We start from the raw sequence: 23,311 nt of genomic DNA, 5'->3' as shown, positions 1-23,311 counted from the left end.
GGGGAGGTTCCTCTCTCAAAGCCCCTGAGTGCCTGATTGAGTGACACAGCATTGGGAAGTGGGGTGGCTGCTGCAAGCCACCATCCTGCCCTTGCCACCTGACACCAAAGCCCTGTCCCATGATCCACTCCCTGCAATGTTCATCCTGCCCTCACCCACCTGGGTCGAGGGAGCCTCTGAAAATCCCTGGTGATATTCCGAGAGCATTGCTGGCAGCAGCTACTGCTCCTGGCGGAACTGCCTGCAATGTAAGCAGCTGACCTTTGATCGACCAGCAGCTCTCTGAAGGGTGGGACTTCCACCCCGAGGTTCCTCAATACTGGGCAAGACTTGACCCTGGTGAGTTAAGTGCCAGATATAACTTAATCCAATTGAGCCCCTCCCTCAGAAGAGACATAGATTTCCCTTTGGATATCCTACTGGTTGGCCAGACCCACATCAGTTACATGATATCATGTGGTTTGCGCCACGCCAGCCGGCAGGAAGGGGCTTGGCACCATGCCAACAGGCCCCAAATTTCAGCAAGCCCAGGTAGCCTTCCAGGCCACTCTCGGTAGGGAATAGGAGCAGTTGGTCAGAGCGATGAACACCGGAGTCTGATCCTGAAGACCTGGTCGTATTGCTATTGAGCTCATGCAGCAGGTGAAAGTCAGCAAATGCATCTTCACATGGCATCTCCAAACAACCACATTCTCACCTCTCATGCTGCTCAATGCACTACACCTCTTAACAATCACCCAGCAGAATTCCCTATTACCTCACATCCAGACATTTGCTTTACACATCTACCAATGGAGCACCCTTACACCTACCTCTCTTGCTGCCTCTATAAAGCTAAAGCTATACACTCCACCCAAAAACACAACCATCAACCTTCTTCCCCTTCTCTTGTGGTGGGACAAGTGGCACACAGCAGAAGGGAGCTAACAGAAGTGGCAGGAGACAAAGGGCACCTGTAGCACCTGAGTCCTACAAAGATAATGGCTCTCAGCATCCTGGGGCCGATTTGCTTCAGAGTCTGTCACATCTGGAATCACTGAGAACATAGAGGATGACAGTATGCTCCTGCTTTATTCCCTTTCTTAACACTCACCTTGTCCTCATCTTATATGGTGTAACGTGAATCTCTTCCTTCTTGTCTACCCCCTTCCCTCACACCAACCTTCCCTTTCTGATTTCCCGCTGTCGGATACCCAAGAACTGCTCCAATACTTTCAAAACATGCATTTATATTTAAGCAGTAACAGCAGCTGCTTAAACATTACAAAAACACATACCTCAATTAAAATTCTGATCGCTCTTGAACATGTCACACCATTTTCACAGCAAGGCAAATTCTCGGTTAAAATTTGAAACGAATCGGGTCCTTCAAAGCTGCTCTAAAATTTAAAATTTAAAATAGAGATTAAAATATAGTCTTCTAGCCCCGCGGAAGATGCCCTCCACCCGCATTGGTTCCCCAGTGGCACGGCCACCAAGCAATGCGAATGGCTGAGGCGGGACCGGAATATCCCACCGCCGGCTAATGGTGAGCTGTCTCTGCCGCCAGAAAACCCGGAGGGGGGGGGGATCCTGGCCAAAGTCTGAGATGTCTCACCTAGTTCTATGACAAAAGCAGAAGATGCTGAAAATCCTCAGGAAATCCTTTCAGATTTTAGATTGATGAATTTTCATCAGACATGGAACCATTTCGTAACATGTTTGTCACAAGTACAGAGGCAAGAGAAGGGGCGGGAGAAGGAAAGAATAAGAGGGAAGGTCTGTGGTAGGGTGGAATGTAGGTGCGATTAAATTACTAAAAAGATGCAGGGCAAGAAAAAAGGGAAGTGGTAATAGCGTGATGAAATATATTTTTCAATATGTTCCCAATATCACTGTGGTATACAGTGAAACAGACTGACGCCTGTGATATATGAGTGCAACTAATTTAATTAGACTGAAGACGATTAGACTACAAGATTAAAACATCAAAAAAAGGGTTAGGTATGAAAGCAAGCATTTTGAAGAAGGGAAACCTGTGTGAGGTGAATTAAAATTTGGGTTAGGAAGCTATAATCTTTATTGTCACAAGTAGGCTAACATTAACACTGCAATGAAATCACTGTGAAAAGCCCCTAGTCGCGGGTACACAGAGGGAGAATTCAGAATGTCCAATTCACCTAACAGCGCGTCTTTCGGGACTTGTGGGAGGAAACTGGAGCACCCGGAGGAAACCCACGCAGATACTAGGAGATTGTGCAAACAGCAACCCAAGCCAGGAATCGAACCTAGGGCCCTAGCGCTGTGAAGCAGCAGTGCTAATCACTGCTACTGTGCAGCCCATGTGGAGGTGACTGAAGTTAAGCTGCTGCATTTCAAATGGAAAATGGACAATTGGCAAATGAATAAAGCAAAGTGTTAAATTTGTCACCCAAAAGTCGTAGCCGTAAAATAACATGAAAGATCTGTGTATTCTGGGAAAGAGAACGTCCTAAGGGATGTGAAAACAATAGAGTTAAAGATCACATTTAAAGAGAGATTGAAGACTGCATAGGGAGGTGTGACCATGAGATCCCCATAAGAACAGGTGAAACAGGCCTGTGAAGAAAGTAGCCTGAAGCCACTCTCAGAAAAGTGTTGTTTCTGCAAGGTTTCGATACAAGCTTTGGTTTTCCAGTATCGAGTGAAAGAGGGAGCAACCTGTGAAATGCTTCCCCCGTAGCTACAGTGGATAATTTTAATGGAATTTCTGGAGCTAAGATCTAAGAGGACTGTTACCTAAAAGGGATCTAGATCTGGTTTAAATTAGCAGAAACTTGGGCGGGATTCTGCAAAAACTGGCGGGGCGGGCAACTCCGGCGCGAAGGAGTGGCGTGAACCACACTGGCGTTGGGCTGCCCCGAAGGTGCGGAAACCTCGCACCTTCAGGGGCTAGGCCGGCACCAGAGTGGTTTGCACCACGCCGGCCAACGCGGAAGGGGCTTGACGCCATGCCAATCGGCACCGAAGGGCCTCCGCCGGCTGCCGTGAGTTGGCGCATGCGCGGGAGCGCCAGCGTGTGCTGGCGTCCTCCCAGCGCATGTGCAGGGGGGTTTCATCTTCGCGTCGGCCATCACGGACTGTTACAGCGGCCGACGCAGAAGAAGAGTGCCCCCACGGGACAGGCCGGCTTGCGGATCGGTGGGCCCCAATCGCGGGCCAGGCCACCGTGGGGACACCTCCCGGGGCCAGATCCCCCCCCCCCCCCCCCCCCCGAGGAGCCCCGAGGCCGCCCGTGCAGCCGGTAAGTACCAGGTCTAATTTACACTGGTGGGACTGGCCCACTGTTGTCTGGAGAATCGCCGGGGGGGGGTCGCTGCCAGCGGCCGCTGACCGGCACGGCGTGATGTCCGTCCCCGCCAAAACCCCGGTGCCAGAGAATTCGGCAGCCGGCGGGGGCAGGATTCACGCTGCTCCCCAGCGATTCTCCGATCGGCGGGTGTTCGGAGAATCCCGCCCCTTTTGTAGAAACATTTGTAGAACTACTTAATTGCTTGAAAGTAATCTTATGTGTTTATGTTTTCTATTTTGTAATTCATGTTTAAATTTAATATTTGAAATCTCTAAACATGGTTTTATATTTTTGTCACTAACTTCAGCACAGATATTGTCTGAGGGGGTGATGCGACCATCAATTCACTCAAGGACACGAGTAGAAGTAAACTGTGGCTTTAATCGACCTACAACTGAGCCTACCTGCGACTAGCTGAACTGAAGGCAGGCTCGCAAGACCGCAGCACTTTATACTTCCGGTTGTGGGAGGAGCCATGGGCGGAGCCATGGGCAGAGCCAAGGGTGGAGCCCTGTACATGCTCCTCATCTCCCCCTGAGGGCAGAGCCGCGCAACGGCTCACAGATGGAGCCCACAGGGACACAGTGATACACAGTGTGAATTTATATTATACATTCACAACAGGGGGGCAGAAAATCCCACGCGTTAACATTTTAACTTATTTTTCTACATTAGGTCTCACCTGAACAAAAATGGATTCACAATTGCTATCAAAGAACCACCTTCGTCCGTCAAAGGTTAAATAATGGCCATCTCCATAAACCAGGCAAGTCTTTGTGCATTCATTTTGACTACATTGCCATGATCCACTTCGGCATGTGCTTTAATAAAAAGAATGCAATGCCAACATATTTTACAATGTCATTCAGATAATGATGCATTATTTTATTTATTATTTGTTTTGAGTTTTATCTTACCAGATGTTGCAGTCCACGTGGATTGTATTGTTAGTTTTATAATAGGTATCACCATAAAAACACGGACATTGTTCACGTGGAACGCAGTTACCAAATTGATCCTCCACTTGATCGTCCGGGCAGACACAGGCAGGAACACACACACTTGGCTTTAAAGAGATAAAGGGCAATACTATTTTAATAATCATCTACAGGTACACTCTCTCATAACCAGCAAGGCTGTGTTAGATTTTGCCAGTTTCCTTTTCTGCATACTGTCACTTCTGGAAAGAGTGTTCTCTGTATCCAGTCAATAGAATCGTATAATGACCGATTAGGTCAACATGCAACCTTCAAAACCCAAGGGAATACAAGCTTATTTTGTCCAATCATTATATAGCACTTTAATCTATAGTGTCCTGATAACTCAGTACTGTAACCCCCTCAATTCAATATATCATGCCTGAAGCGGAGCACCCTGAACAAAATGCAGAGTAGCTGAACGGCCAGGACACAGGAAGATGCTTAAGCCAGCAAACAAGGTAAAACAGCAGGAAGAGTGGATGTTGGGAGTAGTCAGTTTACTGAGCCATGAAAATGGTAGCACCAGGAAATTTTTCATCAGCTCTGACTCATAGAACATAGAACATACAGTGCAGAAGGAGGCCATTCGGCCCATCGAGTCTGCACTGATCCACTTAAGCCCTCACTTCCACCTTATCCCCGTAACCCAATAACCCCTCCTAACCTTTTTTGATCACGAAGGGAAATTTATCATGGCCAATCCACCTTAGCTGCACGTCTTTGGACTGTGGGCGGAAACCAGAGCACCCGGAGCACTCAGCCATGAATTTGGATACTGGCATGTACAGTACTAAATCCATGAAGTTAAGTGTCAACGTTTGAGTGGTCCCAATATTTAAATGGAAAAACACTAATGATCGTTGACTGGGTTTACAGATTGTATAAAATAGAAAGTCAACTATTTTTACGAATTAGAAGTAATTGAATTAGGTTCATACAAGCAAAAGAACCCATAAACGTACCCTTGGAAAGATAAACATGCCACTAGCACAAGAGGATATTGAATATTTTTTTCCCTGAATCTCAAGCAAATTAAAAACATACTTAATCGCTCTTTGGTGTAAACGGTTACAAATGAGCAAAATATTTGAATGTCACTTACACAGGGCACATTTAAATTTTGGCATGACTTTGCACACCAACTCTGTTTTTGAGCATCAACACAATTCAAAAGTACTTTTCCAGGGCAATCTAATGGAAAAAAGGATCAATTTAAGTTGGAGCAAAAGTTCAATTTTATGTGCCAATGATAACGAAATGTAATTGACAGAAAATAGATTACCTTCTTTGGAATCTTCAGATTTTGTGTAGGAGCAGCTGAGATTTCCACTTTTGCAGAAGCTGCGCAATGGAAAAAGTTATTTTATTTTACACTGCTCATTATTTATGCTCAATTTGTCTGTGTGGAAGGAAACTACTTACCAAATGGCACCTTGAACAGCTGCATTGTGTCCATGCTTAATCATACTATCAGCAATATAACATGAACATTCTTCCTTTTCTACACAGGTTCCATCGTGATCCAGGTATGTTCCTTCAGGGCAGCCACAGCCACTGACCAGGACAGCTTCAACATCACAGGTAAAATCATGCTGCATTAACGATCTACAGGTCTGGTTACAGGCCCTCATGTTATACTGAAACACTTGGGTTTCAGGACAGTTCACTCCTGTAAACAAATAGCACAAGCGTCAGTGGTAGAATTGTAATAAAAATGCACCACAGAAGTTAATCCTAATTAATGCAGGAAAATATGACATTGATAATTTCAAATGCACCAGAATTGTGCTTGAATGACAAATGCATTTACCCATACTTTCTTGCACAGAAATAATGCAACTTACTGAAGCTTGAACTAATTTTAACAATTCTAAAATATTCAAGCACGAACTGACTCCTCAAAGGATGTTACGCATGTCTGTTACTATCAAGATTTTAACTCATTCAAACTCCACCCACTTGCGCAGCATTAAAATCGGGCCTTATCTGTATTTTACCATATTTCATAGCCTACTCCAAGTTTCCGAGGCTGTTAACACCTGATGTGAAATCTTGTCAGCAGTCCTTTTGAAAATGCAAGTGCATAGCAGATGCATTTAATGCTGTCCGTGCTGCAGGCGAACAGTTAAAGTCACTTGTTCACCAAGGTCCAGTTCTCTTCGCACAGTTTTTGATCAGGCGCATAGGACATCGAGAAGTAGTGTTCTCCAACAAGGTTCAACAGGGCCTGACTGGTATCTTAAACAGAGGTCTGTCTGGGAATGCCATAGTTTAGGCTAGATGAAAAAGGAGTCAGTTGCATAAAAGGATACAAGAAAGTAATTTATTTTAACCTTTCTTTGCTTTCCATGGGTTCGAGGAGGAGGAGGAATGTTTATTTGGGCCCCCACCTTGCTCCTCCAAGCAATACGAAGGAAGTACTAAAAGTTGAGACCTTCACTGTTAATAAGAGCGTAAGAACTAGGAGCAGGAGTAGACCTTCTGGTCCTTCGAGCCTGCTCCACCATTCAATGAGATCATGGCTGATCTGTTGTGGACTCAGCCCTTCTTTCCTGCCCAAACCATTTATTCCTTTATTCTTCAATAAATTATCAATCTTTACCTTGAAAACATTTCATGAAGGAGCCTCAACTGCTTCACTGGGCAGGGAATTCACAAGATTCACAGCCGTTTGGGTGAAGAAGTGATGCACTATCAATCACTACAAAGACAAGAGTAGTGAATAATCGAGGCTTTATTGAGCAAAGATGTGTGGCCTCCTGTAGCTGCTCCCAGAGCAGCTCCAGTGAGCACACACATTTATACGCCGCCTACTGGGCGGAGCCAGCAGGCAGGGATTTACCTATGTACCTCTAGTACAGGAGCCTTACCGTACGACATCTAATATACAGGTACTATATCTAATATACAGTTAGTTATGACTACCACATTCACCCCCTGTTAAAAAAGAGTCCGGCGGGGGGTGGTGGAAACATTTACAGTTCAGGCAAAATTTACAGGTTCAGTCAGTCGGGTGCCTTGATCCTCCGCTGTGATTGCCTCGGTCCCGGTGGTGATGCGGGCGCCGACTTGGTCACCGGTGACTCCGGGACCGTGTTGTCCTCGTCTCCACCACCCCCGAGTGGAACCAGAGGGAGGATGGATTGTCCTGGGGTGGGGGCTGTAGTGAGGTGCACTGGGGGGGAGGGTGAGTGGCGCCAGGGCAATCAGATGGGGGGGTGTCGGGTGGTGGGCCGTGGGTGGGGATCCAGCTGGTGCCAGGTCCCGGAGGGAGACTGTGTCCTGGCACCCGTCAGGGTGTGCCACGTAGGCGTACTGCGGCTTTGCGTGCAGTAGTTGGACTCTTTCGACCAACGGGTCCGCCTTGTGGATTTGCGGAGGAGGATGGGTCCAGGAGCTGCCAGCCATGTTGGGAGCGAAATCCTGGAGAGATGTTCATGGGGGGTTTCATTAGTTGCAGTGCAGAGTAGTGATCGGATGGAGTGGAGTGCGTCGGGGAGGACATCCTGCCAGCGGGAGACCGGGAGATTTTTAGACCGTAGGGCCAGCAGGACGGCCTTCCAAACCGTCCCATTCTCCCTTTCCACCTGCCAGTTTCCCCGGGGGTTGTAGATGGTCGTCCTGCTTGAGGCAATGCCCTTGCAGAGCAGGAACTGACACAGCTCATCGCCCATAAAGGAAGATCCCCGGTCGCTGTGGACGTAAGCGGGGAAACTGAACAGGGCAAAGATGCTGTTGAGCGCTTTAATGACTGTGGCAGAAGTCATATCAGGGCATGGGATGGTGAAGGGAAATCGGGAGTACTCATCGACCACGAAGTATATGTTTCGGTCGGTGGAGGGGAGGGGCCCATTGAAGTCCATGCTGAGGCGCTCAAAGAGGCGGGAGGCCTTCACCAGGTGTGCTCGATCCGGCCAGTAGAAGTGCAGTTTGCACTCCGCGCAGACCTGGAAATCTCTGGTGACAGCCCTGACCTCCATAATGGAGTAGGGCAGGTTGCCGGCCTTGATGAAGTGGAAGAACCGGGTGACTCCCAGGCGACAGAGGCCATCGTGTAGAGCCCGGAGTTGGTCCACTTGTGTGCTGGCACATGTACCTCGGGATAGGGCATCGGGGGGCTCGTTGAACTTACCGGGGCGATACAAAATCTCGAAATTGTAGGTGGAGAACTTGATCCTCCACCTCAAGATTTTATCATTTTTGATCTTGCCCCTCTGTGTATTATTGAACATGAAGGCAACCTACCGTTGGTCAGTGAAGAGAGTGAATCTCCTGCTGGCCAGGTAATGCCTCCAATGCCGCACACTTCCACGATGGCTTGGGCCTCCTTTTCGACAGAGGAGTGACGAATTTCGGAGGCCTGGTTGAGGGTGGCGGCCAGAGCTACGTCCGATGCATCGCTCTCGACCTGGAAAGGGAGGGACTTGTCGACCGCGTGCATCGTGGCCTTGGCAGTGTCTGCCTTGATGTGGTTGAAGGCCTGGCAAGCCTCAGCTGTCAGGGGGAAAACTGTGGAGTGAATGAGTGGGCGGGCCTTATCCGCATAGTTAGGGACCCACTGGGCATAATAGGAGAAAAACCCCAGGCATCGTTTCAGGGCCTTGGGGCAATGGGGGAGGGGGAGTTCCATGAGGGAGTGCATGTAGTCGGGCCGGGCCCTAGAACTCCGTTTTCCACAACATAGCCAAGGATGGCTACGCGGTTGGTGCGAAACACGCATTTCTCCTTATTGTACGTGAGGTTAAGGAGTCTGGCGGTGTGGAGAAATTTGCAAAGGTTAGTATCGTGGTCCTGCTGATCATGGCCACAGATGGTGACGTTATCTAGGTACGGGAAGGTGGCCCGCAGTCCGTACCAGTCAACCATTCGGTCCATCTCACGTTGGAAGACCGAGACCCTGTTAGTGATGCCGAAGGGAACCCTAAGGAAATGGTAGAAGCGGCCATCTGCTTCGAATGCAGTATATTGGTGGTCTGCCTTGCAGATGCAGAGCTGGTGGTAGGCAGATTTCAGGTCCACTGTGGAAAAGACCCGGTACTGTGCAATCTGATTGACCATATCAGATATGCGTGGGAGGGGGTACGGTCAAGCTGCGTGTACCGATTGATGGTCTGACTGTAGTCAATGACCATCCTGTGTTTCTCCCCAGTCTTTACCACTACCAGTTGGGCTCTCCAGGGGCTGTGGCTGGCCTCAATGATACCTTCCCGCAGCAGCCGCTGGACCTCCGACCTGATGAAGGTCCTGTCCTGGGCACTGTACTGTCTGCTCCTGGTGGCGACGGGTTTGCAATCCGGTGTGAAGTTTGCAAACAAGGAAGGTGGCTCGACCTTAAGGGTCGTGAGGCCGCATTCGGTGAGGGGTGGTAGGGGTCCGCCGAATTTTAAAGTTAAGCTTTGGAGATTGCATTGGAAATCCAGACCGAGTAACAGGACAGCGCAGAGGTGGGGAGGACGTAGAGTCAGAAGTTACTGAACTCTACGCCCGGAACGGTGAGGGTTGCGATGCAGTACCCCCGGATTTCCACGGAATGGGATCTGGAGGCCAGGGAGATTCTCTGGGTAACGGGGTGCACCGCGAGGGAGCAGTGCCTTACCATAGTGGGGTGGATGAAGCTTTCCGTGCTCCCATAGTCAAGAAGTCTTGTGCCCATCGATTTTCATCGTAGTCGTTGTGGTTGCGAGGTTGTGAGGCCGGGACTAGTCGAGGGAGATCGAGGCGAGCTGCGGCTGGTGCTGGTAGGCTCAGGGCTGGTCGATGGTGGTGGCAGGCAATGCACGGCCAGGCAAAGTTCCCAACGAGCAAGGATCCTGAGGCGCCTTCCAAAATGATGCCGAAGATGGCGGCACCCACGGGGCGCACATCGCGGGCGGCGTTAAATATGGCGGCACCCACGGGCCGAACGTGGTCTGTAGAGAAGAAGATGGCGGCACCCACGGGATGCACATGTTCTGCGGGGACGAACACGGGTTGCACATGGTGGGTGTAGGAATGATGGGCCTAGAAACAGCAGTGATCAATGGGCCTGGCACACAGCAGCAAAATGTCCCTTCTTTCCGCAGGGCTTGCAGGTTGCGCTCCGCGCTGGGCAGCGCTGCCGAGGGTGTTTGGTCTGCCCGCAGAAGTAGCATTTGGGCCCCCCGGGGTTGGCTGACTGCCACGCGGCGCAGGCTTGGGGTGGGCTGGTGGGGCCCACGATGTCCATGAATGTGCCATGCGGTCGGGGGCGTATGACTGTACATTACAGGAGGCTACTGTTAGCAAATTTGCGAGCTGCCTGGTTGCCGCAAGGTCAAGCGTACCCCCTCCCAATAAGCGCTGGCGGATGTACGCGGACCCCATGCCCGTAACAAAAGCGTCTCTGATTAAAAGTTCTGTATGCTCGAATGCCGAAACTGCCTGGCAGTCATAGCTCTTCGCCAGAATGTGCAGGGCACGCCAGAAATCGTCTAAGGACTCACCAGAGAGTTGCTGTCTCGTGGACAGGAGGTGCCTGGCGTAGAGTTTGTTAACCGGCCAAACGTAATGTCCTTTCAGGAGCTCCATTGCTTCAGCGTAAGTGGGCGCATCGCGGATAAGGGGAAAAATATCAGGGCTCACCCGTGAATAAAGGACCTGAAGCTTCTGTGCGTCCGAGGGTTGTTCAGCCGATGATCGGAGGTCGCTTTTAAAGCAGGCTAGCCAGTGAAAAAGGCCGACGTTGCGTTGGCTGCTTGAGGGTGCAGCTGTAGGCGATTAGGCTTGATACGAAGTTCCATCGCTGTAAAATCTTTGCTCAATAAATTGATGCACTATCAATTACTACAAAGACGAGAGTAGTGAATAATCAAGGCTTTATTGAGCAAAGATGTGTGGCCTCCTGTAGCTGCTACCAGAATGTGAGCAGCTCCAGTGAGCACACACATTTATACGCCGCCTACTGGGTGGAGCCAGCAGGCAGGGATTTACCCATGTACCTCTAATACAGGAGCCTTACCATACTACATCTAATATACAGGTACTCCATCTAATATACAGTTAGTGGTGACTACCACAAGTTCCTCCGAAGCTCAGTCCTAAATCTACTTCCTCTTATTTTGAGGCTATGCCCCTAGCAATGAAGGACAAAACTCCATTTGCCTTCTTAATCACCTGTTGCACCTGCATACCAACTTTTTGTGACTCATGCACTAGAAACCCAGGTCCCTCTGCTCAGTAGCATGTTTTAATATTTTATTATTTAAATAATAATCCATTTTACTATATTCCTACCAAAATGAATGAACTCACATTTGGCAACATTGTATTCCATCTGTCTTATTAAGGTTTGTTAATGTCATGGCAATTATATTAAGGTGAAGAGAAAAAAGTGATGGATATTAATTATCTTTGAGCGCATATAACCAGGGTCTGGCTGGGACACTGGGTTGTGTGGGAGGAGAGCTGTGAGACTAAACAAATCAATACTAATAATCTTTATTATTAATGATCTTTATTATTGTCACAAATAGACTTACATTAACACTGCAATGAAGTTAATCAAGAAAGGCCCTGTGTCTTGATTCCAGCTTAATCAACTGGCTTGGGTCCTATTAAAATTCACTGTCCCACACGCCTTTTCCTGAATCATGGACCCCCTCCAGGTGACTTAGTGCCAGGTTTCTCTCCAGACTACTGCTTCAATATTGCGAGTGGAAGATAGCGTACCTTTGCAAATTAAGGCTGGGAGTTGAATTTCTGGGGCCTCATGCTTGCTTATTCAAGGTGGGCTGCCACTCAGCCTAGGACCGAGGTGCCTCAACTGAATTTATTTTTCTGGTTATACGTGATGAACATTTTATTCTTTTTGTTGCAAAATCTATATAACATTTTTGATATGCTGTTGTTGCAATACCATTAATACTTGAAGAAAATGTGATAACTTACTGCACATGTCTTTTCTCCAGTCAACCACAGCAACACCTCGAACAGCACACTCATGGGTATATGCTTCAATTGCTGAGCAGATACAGTCATCAATGTTCAGGCAGATGCACGAGGAAGATATGCACATCTGAGGAAATGGGCAAATTTAAAGGAGTTATTTCTTTCTGAAGTGTTTTATTAACTCTGTAGTTGCAGCTATTTTACTTAAATTCAAATATACATTATGGTACTAAACAGAGGGTCCAGCAGAGGTTTCCTGTGAGGGTAAATCATGATGGATTGGTTTCTGTGGTTGAGAAATCAGTAGCAAGAAGTATAGACTCAGGAGTGAAATTAAGAGAATTTAGGAAGAAAGTTAGCTTTATTACAAATAGTCATTGATGCAGCACATTTGAAGGAACTGGCCAAGAGAATATGGGACAAGAACAGTAAATCACAGTACTCCTTGCCAAGCATAACTGCGGACCAACACAAAGGTCCATGGTCACTGTGGTATTATCATAACTATCAACATTGCGAGAGTTGATGTAGTGTTGAGAGTAACCACTAGAGGAAGCTACAGATACTATCATATAAGGCAGTAATGTTAGACCTTAGGGGAGGAGTGTATGCAGAAGATAGCTAGTGATGGTCATAAGACCAGAGTGTGAGTAAGGTTAGATTATAGTTTATACTAGTTAGTGAGATTAGCAATAGATGAGTGTAATTAGATGTTATTGATCAATTGTGCATTCTTAAGGACTAAGTGTTGAATCCCAGTTTAGTAGTGTGAATAAAATCATAGCTTTGTTTAAGTTCAAGCTATTTCGTGGTCTTTGTGAACACTACGCCAACCATCCTGAAATAAACAACACGAAGAACATCAAAATCGCCATTGCCCTTTCAGGGCCTGGTACCTGAAGAGAAAGGGAGCAAGATGGGCCAAGATTACAATATTCACTGCTTCTATTACAATAATAGACAAATAATAGGCAACTTGGAGAATTTGATAAATATGATTTGTAAAATAAGTAGTTTTGTTTGAGAGATCTGGGTGGAATTCTCCAGTCTCCCAGCTGTGATTTTCTCGATGGCACGCTGGCGGTGGGATTCTCTCTTCCCGTGTTTGTCAATGGGATTTGGTATTGAAGCCACCCCACACTTCTGGGAAACCCGCAGGCTGTGGTATGCTGCCAGCAGGAAAATTAAATCCCAAAGGCCGGAGACTTCCGGCCATGAAGGCAATCCCAGTCATGGTTGTGTTAAACTATGCCATATGGGGGCAGCACGGTGGCGCAGTGGGTTAGCTTTGCAGCCTCAGGGCGCCGAGGTCCCAGGTTTGATCCCGGCTCTGGGTCACTGTCCGTGTGGAGTTTGCACATTCTCCCCGTGTTTGCGTGGGTTTTGCCCCCACAACCCAAAAGATGTGCAGGCCAGGTGGATTGGCCATGCTAAATTGCCACTTGATTGGAAAAAATGAATTGGGTACTCTAAATTTATTTTTTTTAAACTATGCCATACGGGAGAATGAAAATTGTTGAGTGCACTCAGAAACCACAATGTTTGTCCTCATTTATTGAATCAATAAACTGTCTAAAAACTCTTTTGCTGTTCAGCTGCCTCACCCTTCTCCCATTTCTGCCGTTACTTTGGAACATGAACATGGATAGACTTTTCAGCTCCTCGTACTGTTATTGGAAATATGGAAAGATGTGTCATTTGAAACATGGAAGTCTGGCAATATCTGGTCTGAGAGAAACATGAGAGGAAACAGGGAAAGATCCCAAAAAGGGTTAACAGCAGCTGCAAAGAGCAGGATTATAAAATGCAGATTCCTTCTTTCAAGCAGGCTTAGCAAACACACAGGATTTTCGTATGAAGCTAAAAACAATGGTTCGCACCTTCATTGAAAGTAACTATCTTAGTAAGCATCTGAAAAAGCATGGATGAGAGTTTAGTTGAATTAGGTGATGAATGTTTAAAACAGGCAGGTCTTTCAAGTTATAACCAAGTGGATTTTAGCATACAGCTAAAAGCAATGTTTCATACCTTCATTGAAATTAACTATCTTAGTAAACAGCTGGAAAGAAAAGGATGAGGTTCAGTTGAATTTGCTGACAATTCTAAGTGTGACGTTCTGCCGATATCAAGTAAATTAAAAGAAAATTGGAGACTATCAGTCTATGAGAAACATAATTTAAAGTCAAAATCAAAGTCAAAATTATGAGCTGGGGACACAATTGGAAAATAAAACTATAGAAATGACAGTAACCAAACCAAAATTCACACCTCTATTGAAATCAAAGCATTTTTGAATATCACAAAGGAACTTTGTACATCACAAAAGAAACAATGTAATCAGAGACCTGAGAGGTGAGGTTATGTCAAAATGAATACTTAGTTGTAGTAGAATGTTTAGATCAAAGATACCTTTTACAATCAAAATGAAATAATAGTTACTTTACAATAAGGTCATAAAACATGATAACTGTTAGAAAGAAAATAAACCCAGAGACCAGAGCAGAAGCAGAACCAGAACTCAGAGAGAAGCAGAGAAGGAACAAGAGAAGCAGAGTCAGCTTACAGCCAGCTCGGTCATAGGAAAGATAAGACATAGCAGCCGAGCTAAAACAGCTAATACATCTAAGGAAGACTAGAATTTAAAGAGGAGGCAGAATCAGCTCAGAGTCAGCTCAGAGATAGCCAGCAGAGCCAGCTTTCATAGCTCAGTACATGGGATTGACAAGACATAGCAACCGAGCTAACCAGCAAATACATCTCAAGAAGAACAGACTTTAAAGAAGATTGATTGTCAAGTTGGGCCTGAAGGTCCCTTTAACCAACCAGCAGGATCCAGAAGCAAGATCGTTTTACCTTTCTGTAAAGAAAGTGATTGCAGCTTTTAAAATAAAAAATATAATAATAAAATACCTTAATTTAACCTGAAACAGTGGTTTATTCCTAAAGTCTACTTTACTTATTTAGCAATGCGGGACCCAGGACCGATGCTGCTAAGTGGTAAGTAGATGAAATCTTCGGTTAAGGTATGGGTTATACTGGGGGATAACTTGAAAATATAGTTTTACCTGAATAGCACCCACCGAAGCCTGCATCGGAGTCAGGGAGTGAGAATCCCTGTTCACCATTTAGAATGTCGGCCCTTTTTGGTATAGGGGGAATTCTAAGAATAGTGGTGAGTTTTCAACAGCAGTACCTATTTCACCATTTAATTAAATCATGGTGGAATTTTATTTACCCACCTTTGCTCCACATTCCTGATACCCTTACCTAATAAAAAATGTAGCATCTGAATCTGAACATTTTCAATTGACTCAGCATCCTTGTAGGGTGAGAAAGTTCTAGATTTCCATTGCCCCTTGTCTGAACAGTGCTCCTCTGTTTGCTCCTCTGCATGACGTGATTCCATTTTTGTTTCGTTTTCTACATTGAGGATCGATGACCTTGCTACACGCGAATTATGTCTGTCCTCTCAGGTGAATATAAAGGATAACATTATGCTGTTCGCAGGGTTGTCTTCCCCGTGGCCTGGACAACATTTATCACTCAGCCAACATCCTTATCACATGGCTGTCTGAGACCCTGCTGAGCAAAATCTGGCTGCCTCCTTTCCTATATAACAAGTTACTACAATTCAAAAGAAACCTATTTCTTTGCCAGTTGTATGCTTTGATAGGTTTTGATGTGGGAAAGTTGCCATTTAAACCCCCGAGTCTTTTTGCCTTTACAAGCCTCTCTACAGGATAACATTATGAAGGATGCACATTGCCACCACATCTATAAATCTACTTGAAGTAAACACCAAACACCCTCCAAAATGACCCAGACAACAGAAGCAAACAGTTAACGTACTAATAGTGTGCTCTGTCATGATCAATACGATCAGAAGTCTTTAGATCCTGTAAAATCATTCAGTGAGATCCTGATTGATTCCGATCTTAACTCCATCCACCTGTATTGGCTCCATAATCTTTAATACCCTTGGCTCGCCAAAATCGATCAATCACACTTATTCATTGTTATTATGAATCTACTGCTTTTTGGGCAGGAGAGTTCCTACAACACTTACTCTGAAAAGGAATTTCCAAACTTATCTCTTGAATAGTGTCATGACAACAGAAAACTGTGATTGAATGACAGCTAGCCACAACTTCACCAACGAGCCACAGACGTGCTGAACTGTGTCAGGGGACTTGTTTTAAAACGATACAAGTAGCAACACTGATCAAAGCGGACTTTGTAATTCTGTGCAGAAAATGGGAACTGCAACCCAACCAGTTGCCCATCGAGCCTGATCTGTCACCATTCAAGTAAATCCAGGCTGATCATCTACCTCAACACCATTGTTCCACGCTACCATTGATGTCATTAGTCACCAGGAATCTATCGATTGGGGCTAAAGGTACCAAGGGATATGGGGGGAAGGCAGGATCAGGGGACAGAACTTGACGATCAGCCATGATCATAATAAATGGCGGAGCAGGCTCGAAGGGCTGAAGGGCCTCCTCCTGCTTCTATTTTTTATGTATGATTTCCGTCTTGAACAAGCTCAGTGACTGAGCATCCATAGCCCTCTGGGGTAAAGAATTCCAAAGACTCACCACCACCTGAATGAAGAAATTCCTCCTCACCTCAGTTTCAAATGGCCTGCCCCACATCCTGGTATAATGGGCAGGATTCTCCGATCCCCCGCCGGGCCGGAGAATCGCCGGGGTGGGGGGGGGGGGGGGGGGGGAGGGGTGTGAATCCCGCCCCCGCTGGCTGCTGAATTCTCTGGCGTCGGAGGTTTGGCGGGGTCGGGAATTCCGGCAGTCGGCGGCCTTTGGTAGTGCCCCCCCCCCCCCCCTGCGATTCTCCTGTCCGCGATGGGCCGAGTGGCCGCCCATTTTAGGCCGGTCCCGCCGGCGTAAATAAGACCTGGTACTTACTGGAGGGACCTGGCTCTGCGGGCGGCCTCCGGGGTCCTCGGGGAGGGGGGGGCGGGGGGATCTGGCCCCGGGGGTTGCTCCCATGGTGGCCTGGCCCACGATCAGGGCCCACCGATCCGCGGGCGGGCCTGTGCCGTGGGGGCACTCTTTCCCTCTGCACCGGCTGCTGTGGACCTCCACCAAGGCCGGTGTGGAGACGAACCCCCCCTTCGCATTTGCTGGGATGACGCCAGCACGCGTTGGCGGAGGCCCTTCGGCGTTGGTTGGCGTGGCGCCAAGCCCCTGGCGCGCCGGTTGGCAGGGTTGGCACCAGACTAGCCCCTGAAGGTGCGGAGGATTTAGCACCTTCCGGGCAGCCCGACGCCAGAGTGGTTCACGCCACTCCTCGGCGCCAGGACGGCCCACCCCACTGGGTAGGGGAGAATCCCGCCCAATGTTCCCTCGTTTTCGACTCAACAGCCAGGGGAAACTTCTTGGGCGGAATTCTCCGACCCCCCGCCTGGTTGGAGAAACTCCGGTGGGCCGCGCGAATTGCACCACGCCACTCTGATGCCGGGGCGCGATTCTCCGCAGACCGGAGAATTGGCGCCACTGGGGCGCCACCGGTCTGGCCATGCACCGACTCTCTGGCCCAGGCCGGCACGGGCCGGCGCACCGATTCTCTGGCCTGGATGGGCCGAGCAGCCGTCAATAAAAAGCCGAGTCCCACCGGCACCATTCTGATATCCTCTGAGCCAGCGAGACCTCGGCATTGAAGGGTCCGCGGCAGCCTGTGGGGGGGGGGTCCGACTCTGTAGTGGCCTAGCCCGCGCTCGGGACGGGCCAGCCTCTCTGTCGGGGGTTCTCCTTTCCTCCGCGCTGGCTCCTGTACCCCAGCGCCATTTGGCGTTGGGGCCGGCGCGGGGAAGAAGGCCACTACGCATGCGCTAGTTGGCACTGGGCCAACTGCGGGATCGCAGGGATCGCCATGCTACCCCACTGTGGCCTGGAGAATCAGAACGGCCGCCAATGCCGGAGTAAAACACTCCCGTCTTTACGCCGGCGTCGGAACTTAGCCACCCGATGGGAGAATCCCACGCCTGATTTACACCCACCATGCCCAGCCCTGTAAGAATTTTGTAAGTTTCAGTGAAGCTGAAGCATTAATACAGACTGTGCAATTTCTGGTATCTGGGAATACAGATAATTCACAACTGGAGGAGGTGAATAGGGACCTACAAAGATGAGATTCACTCCTGCTCTCACTGGCGGGAATAGAATCATAGAATCTACAGTGCAGAACGAGGCCATTCAGCCCATCGAGTCTGCACCAGCACTCAGAAAGAGTACCCTCCTTAGGCCCATGCCTCCAACCTATCCCTATAACCCAGTAACCCCACCAAACACTTTGCACACTAAGGGGCAATTTTAACATGGCCAATCCACCTAACCTGCACATTTTTGGACTGTAGGAGGAAAACGGAGCACCCGGAGGAAACCCACGCAGACACGGGCAGAATGTGCAAACTCCACACAGTCACCCAAGGCCAGAATTGAACCAGAATCGCTGGAGCTGTGAGACAGCAGTTCAAACCATTGTGCCGCTCTGTGGGGAAGGGTGCAGATGATCAAAATGAACGTGCTACCCAGGTTCCTCTTCATATTCAGTTCACTCCCAATCTTCATCCCCAAATGCTTCTTCACCAGGGTTGATAAGCTAATCATGGCCTTTGTCTGGGATGGAAAAGTCTCTAAGGTGCAGAAAACCGTCCTACAGAGACCCTCCCCCACAGGCTTTGCCTTCTTCCAGACCCTTCCATCAGGATGAAGGGACTGAAGTCTGAAGACCCACACATCCAGACATAGGAACAGCTCCTTCCCCACAGCTACGAGTCTCCTCAACGACTCTCCCTCGGACTGAGGGGGGCACAGGGGGAGGGGAAGGTACAACAGCTGGGGGGAAGGGAGGGAACACACACAGAACAGTAAAGAAATGGGGAGGCAGGCTCTACACCTGGAGGGGCACAGACCGGGGAGACAGAGCACCCTTCTCATCTCCTGTAATCGATGGTTCAATATTGCTTTTTCCACTGTAAATAATGTGTTCTCTGTACTATGTACACCAATGTAAAAAAGGAAACACTATTACCAGGACTATAATCACAGATGGTGTGGCAACCTGTGATACATGTATTTTGTTGTTATTATTTTTATTCTAGTTTGTAAATTTTGATATAAAGCGCTAAAATGAACACAGCCTGTGAAGCAATGGTGTTACGTTTGTGTGGCTGCGTACCTGAGAGATTGCATGGAAGTTTGAAAGCATATGAAAAGCCAAGGTAGAGGAATACTGAAAGGAGAGATTGAAATCCTGGATGTGGATCCTTGGTGAAGGTATCTGAGAGAAAGCCCTGTGTAGGAGAAGATTCCAAAGTGTGTACTTCAAGAATAGAGTTTGGAGGCCCTCGTGTGGAAGCCAGAGTTCCAATGAGAGAAGTTAGCTGACAATGTGACAAGCACATAGGGGGGTTTGATAGAAAATCCACAAAAGTTGATTTGGGTGGCATCTGTCACTTGGTTTCAGTATGTGGTGTGTCAGATCACATTTCAACGATTGGTTTACGTGAACAGTGCACTTACTGAGAACATTAGATTTTATGATATTTTGTGGTTTGTGTAATCCTTATAAGTCTGGATATACCTGTAAAGATATAACAGGGGCTAAGGAGTAGTGTGGTATAGTTGATCCTTTTGTGTTTAAAAAATGTTTTGTTATTCTGTATAAAGTTAACCAGCAGGCCCGAGACTCAGTTCGCCCATGGCTCTAAACAAAAACTCAAGTTACAATCTACTGTGCGGGGATCGTAACATACCGGTTAATCTCATTAATCTCTGTTGCACTCCCTTGATGGCAAGTAGAACCCTCCTTAGATAAGGGGATCAAAACTGTACACAATACTCCAAGTGCAGTCTCACCAAGGCTCTATATACAACTGCAGCAAAACAGCTTTACTCCTGTACTGAAATTGCCTTGCGATGAAGGCCAACATACGGCCTCCCGTGATCTAACGGCCTCCCCAGCAAATCCCCTGGATCGGGTTGTCCTGTTCCAGGAGCAACCACAGCCTCTGTCCACCTGCCCCACCCATAACTCCTACTGACTCAGGTTGCCTCAGGTTGCACGGCTGATGGCTATTGCTAATGGGGAATTGGTCATAATTCTCAAGTGAGCACGTCACAGCTCCCAAGTGGATCCCCGTGGATCCACATTTGGGGTTATTGCCTAGCATCTCAATCAGACAGTGATGCCTGGGTACTGTGCCTGAACACTACGGGAGGCAACACTACGGATGCAGCGGCCAACGTCCGAACACCCAGGGCCTGGGTCCCAGCACCAGGGACATTACCTGGTACTGGGACATGTCCGCCATGATATTCTACCGACGCCCTCAGCCATGGCCACCACCGTCTGAACTACGTCTTGGACACCTTCATACGTTGTGCACCAGGCTCCCCACCGCGGTCACCACCCTAGCAGTGTTAACCTCGGTGCCACGCATTGCCGGCACCAACCGCCTTTGGACCTAATGGAGAGTCGCTGACATCCCCCTCTGAATCTTCTGGCCACACCCTAACGTCTGCATCAGTTCTGGGTAAACCTATTCCAGAGCCTCAGCATCCGACTGGAACCCAGCTGTGCATTGGGTCCTGGGATTCAGCAGACTTCCGACTGCTGTCTCGCCTGGGCGTTCCTGCCTCCACCTGATGCGCATCTGTTGAAGAGTCACAGCTATCATCCCCACCCTCCACCAGCGCAGAGACGCACACCTCAATGGGCAACGGTAATGGTCAGGCTTTTGGAGCACATTCTGCTGAGCACCTCACAGTTGCTGATGCGCATCAGGTGGAGGCAGGAACATAGAACTGCAGAGTTACAGATCACAATAGCTTATCAATGTTACCAACACTAAATGAAGGTCCCAGATGACTTTTCAATGGAAGGTGGGAATAAATAGAAATAGAAATAGAAATTTAATAATAGTATCTGAACTTGGAAAGGCTTAGGGAGAATTCTTACCTCATAGTATTTCTCGTAATTCACTCTGGAATGACAGTTAGCAAAATAGCCATCAGCTTGTTTTAATCGGGAGCAATGCTGCTTGGCATAGATTTCTAGAAGGTAAAATTCAGATATGATTAAAATTTATTTTACAGATCAGCAATTAATTCAGCAATGTTATAATGTTAGTTTTTTAAAAAATCTTTTGTAACTGGTGATCTTATAACTTTACTAGGATTCACCTCAGGGAGATTAAAGCTATGATAAGCGCCTGAACTGTTGTACAATGCAAGTAAGTCATTTAATAAAACAATATATGTGGAATTGTATAAAACACTGGTGAGGGCACTAGTGGAGTATTGTATGCAGTTCTGGTCACCACATTACAGGAAGGACGTAATTGCTGTGGAGAAATGGTCGCACAGTGGTTAGCACAATTGCTTCACAGCTCCAGGGTCCCAGGTTCGATTCCCGGCTTGGGTCACTGTCTGTGCGGATTCTGCACGTTCTCCCCATGTGTGCGTGCGTTTCCTCCGGGTACTCCGGTTTCCTCCTACAGTCCAAAGATGTGCAGGTTAAGTGGATTGGCCATGCTAAATTACCCTTAGTGTCCAAAATTGGGGTTACTGGGTTATGGGGATAGGGAGGAGGTGTGGGCTTGGCTCGGGTGCTCTTTCCAAGAGCCAGCGCAGACTCGATGGGCCAAATGGCCTCCTTCTGCACTGTAAATTCTATGAAATCTATGAAAATGCAGAGGAGGCTTACAAGAATGTTGCCAGAAAAGTGTTGCTACGAGGAGAGATTGGAAAGTCTGGGGTTATTTTCCTTGGAACAAAAAAGTCTGAGGTGAAGAAAATAATAAGGGATGTAGTGGACAGGATAAAATAGAAGCACAGAAAATAGGTGCAGGAGTAGGCCATTTGGCCCTTCGAGCCTGCACCACCATTCAATATGATCATGGCTGATCATACAAATTCAGTATCTCTCCCCCACTTTCTCTCCATTACCCATGATCCCTTTAGCCACAAGGGCCACGCCCAGCTCTCTCTTGAATATACCCAACGAACTGGCCCCAACAGTATTTTGTGGTGGAGAATTCCACAAGTTCACAACTCTCTGAGAGAAGAAGTACTTCCTCATCTCAGTCCTGAATGGCTCACCCCTTATTCTTAGGCTGTGAACCCTAGTTCTGGACATCCCCAACATCAGGAACATTCTTCCCGCATCTAGCCTGTCCAGTCCCATCAGGTTTTAATATGATTCTATGAGATCCCCTCTCATTCTTCTGAACTCCAATAAGTACAAGCCCTGTCGATCCAGTCTTTCTTCATATGTCAGTTCTGCCATTCCGGGAATTAGTCTGGTGAAACTTTGCTGGACACCCTCGATAGCAAGAATGTCCTTCCTCAAACTAGGAGACCAAAACTGCTCACAATACTCAAGGTCATCAATACTCACCAAGGCCATGTATAACTACAGCAAGCCATCTTTACTCCTATATTCAAATCTTCTCGTTATGAAGGCCTGCATGCCATTAGCTTTCCCTTGGCGGAAAATTCGAGAACCAGGGGTCATAGATTCAAGATAAGTGGCAGAAGGTGCGGAAGGGACATGAGGAAGAACATTTTTGTGGGTATATGGAATTTCCAACCAAGTTGGTGGCAAAGGCTCTAAACTCTTTTTAAAAGTACCTTGGTCTGCAACTTACATGCTGTAAGATACGGGGCTGTGGTCCAGGTGCAAGAAGGAGGGATTAGAAAGAGCACCTTAGTGTCCTCATGTTGGCATGGACAAGGTGGGCCAAATGGCCTCCTTTAGTGCTATAACGTTTCTATGGTTTTATGGATACCTACATGTTCAAATAAGAAAAAGTGAAATGGTTGCAAACACATTCAAAAGCTGTTTTTAAATTTGTGGTGTTTTTTTTGCAGTATCAACTCCTATCTCCTTGTGCAGCAAGTGACAACTCCAAAGTAAGCTTCCCAGATTTTCTAAGACCCTAGCATCCTATTAAATCCAGCTTCACACCATCCGACCAGAGGGGCTGGTTTAGCACAGTGGGCTAAACAGCTGGCTTGTAATGCAGAACAAGGCCAGCAGCGGGGGTTCAATTACCGTACCGGCCTCCCCGAACAGGCGCCGGAATGTGGCG

The 23,311-nt window shown here is 47.6% G+C and overlaps 1 protein-coding gene across 1 annotated transcript in view; it reads right to left on the bottom strand.

Moving 5' to 3' along the window:
• The window catches only part of LOC119973788 (mucin-19-like), a 129,383-nt gene that overhangs the window by 102,562 nt on the left and 3,510 nt on the right, over positions 1-23,311 (bottom strand). Inside the window, exons 5-12 of the mRNA XM_038812212.1 lie at positions 21,178-21,272; positions 12,196-12,322; positions 5,713-5,959; positions 5,573-5,631; positions 5,393-5,481; positions 4,228-4,376; positions 3,993-4,131; positions 1,278-1,379 (exon numbers count right to left, since the gene is read on the bottom strand). Of these exons, the coding sequence (XP_038668140.1) occupies positions 1,278-1,379; positions 3,993-4,131; positions 4,228-4,376; positions 5,393-5,481; positions 5,573-5,631; positions 5,713-5,959; positions 12,196-12,322; positions 21,178-21,272 (1,007 nt within the window). The remainder of the gene's footprint in view (positions 1-1,277; positions 1,380-3,992; positions 4,132-4,227; positions 4,377-5,392; positions 5,482-5,572; positions 5,632-5,712; positions 5,960-12,195; positions 12,323-21,177; positions 21,273-23,311) is intronic.

Source organism: Scyliorhinus canicula, chromosome 11 (assembly GCF_902713615.1).
Source record: "Scyliorhinus canicula chromosome 11, sScyCan1.1, whole genome shotgun sequence".
Lineage (NCBI taxonomy): Eukaryota > Metazoa > Chordata > Chondrichthyes > Carcharhiniformes > Scyliorhinidae > Scyliorhinus > Scyliorhinus canicula.
The sequence above is the reverse complement of the archived record's forward strand: the minus strand, read 5'-3'. Positions and strand labels throughout refer to the sequence as shown.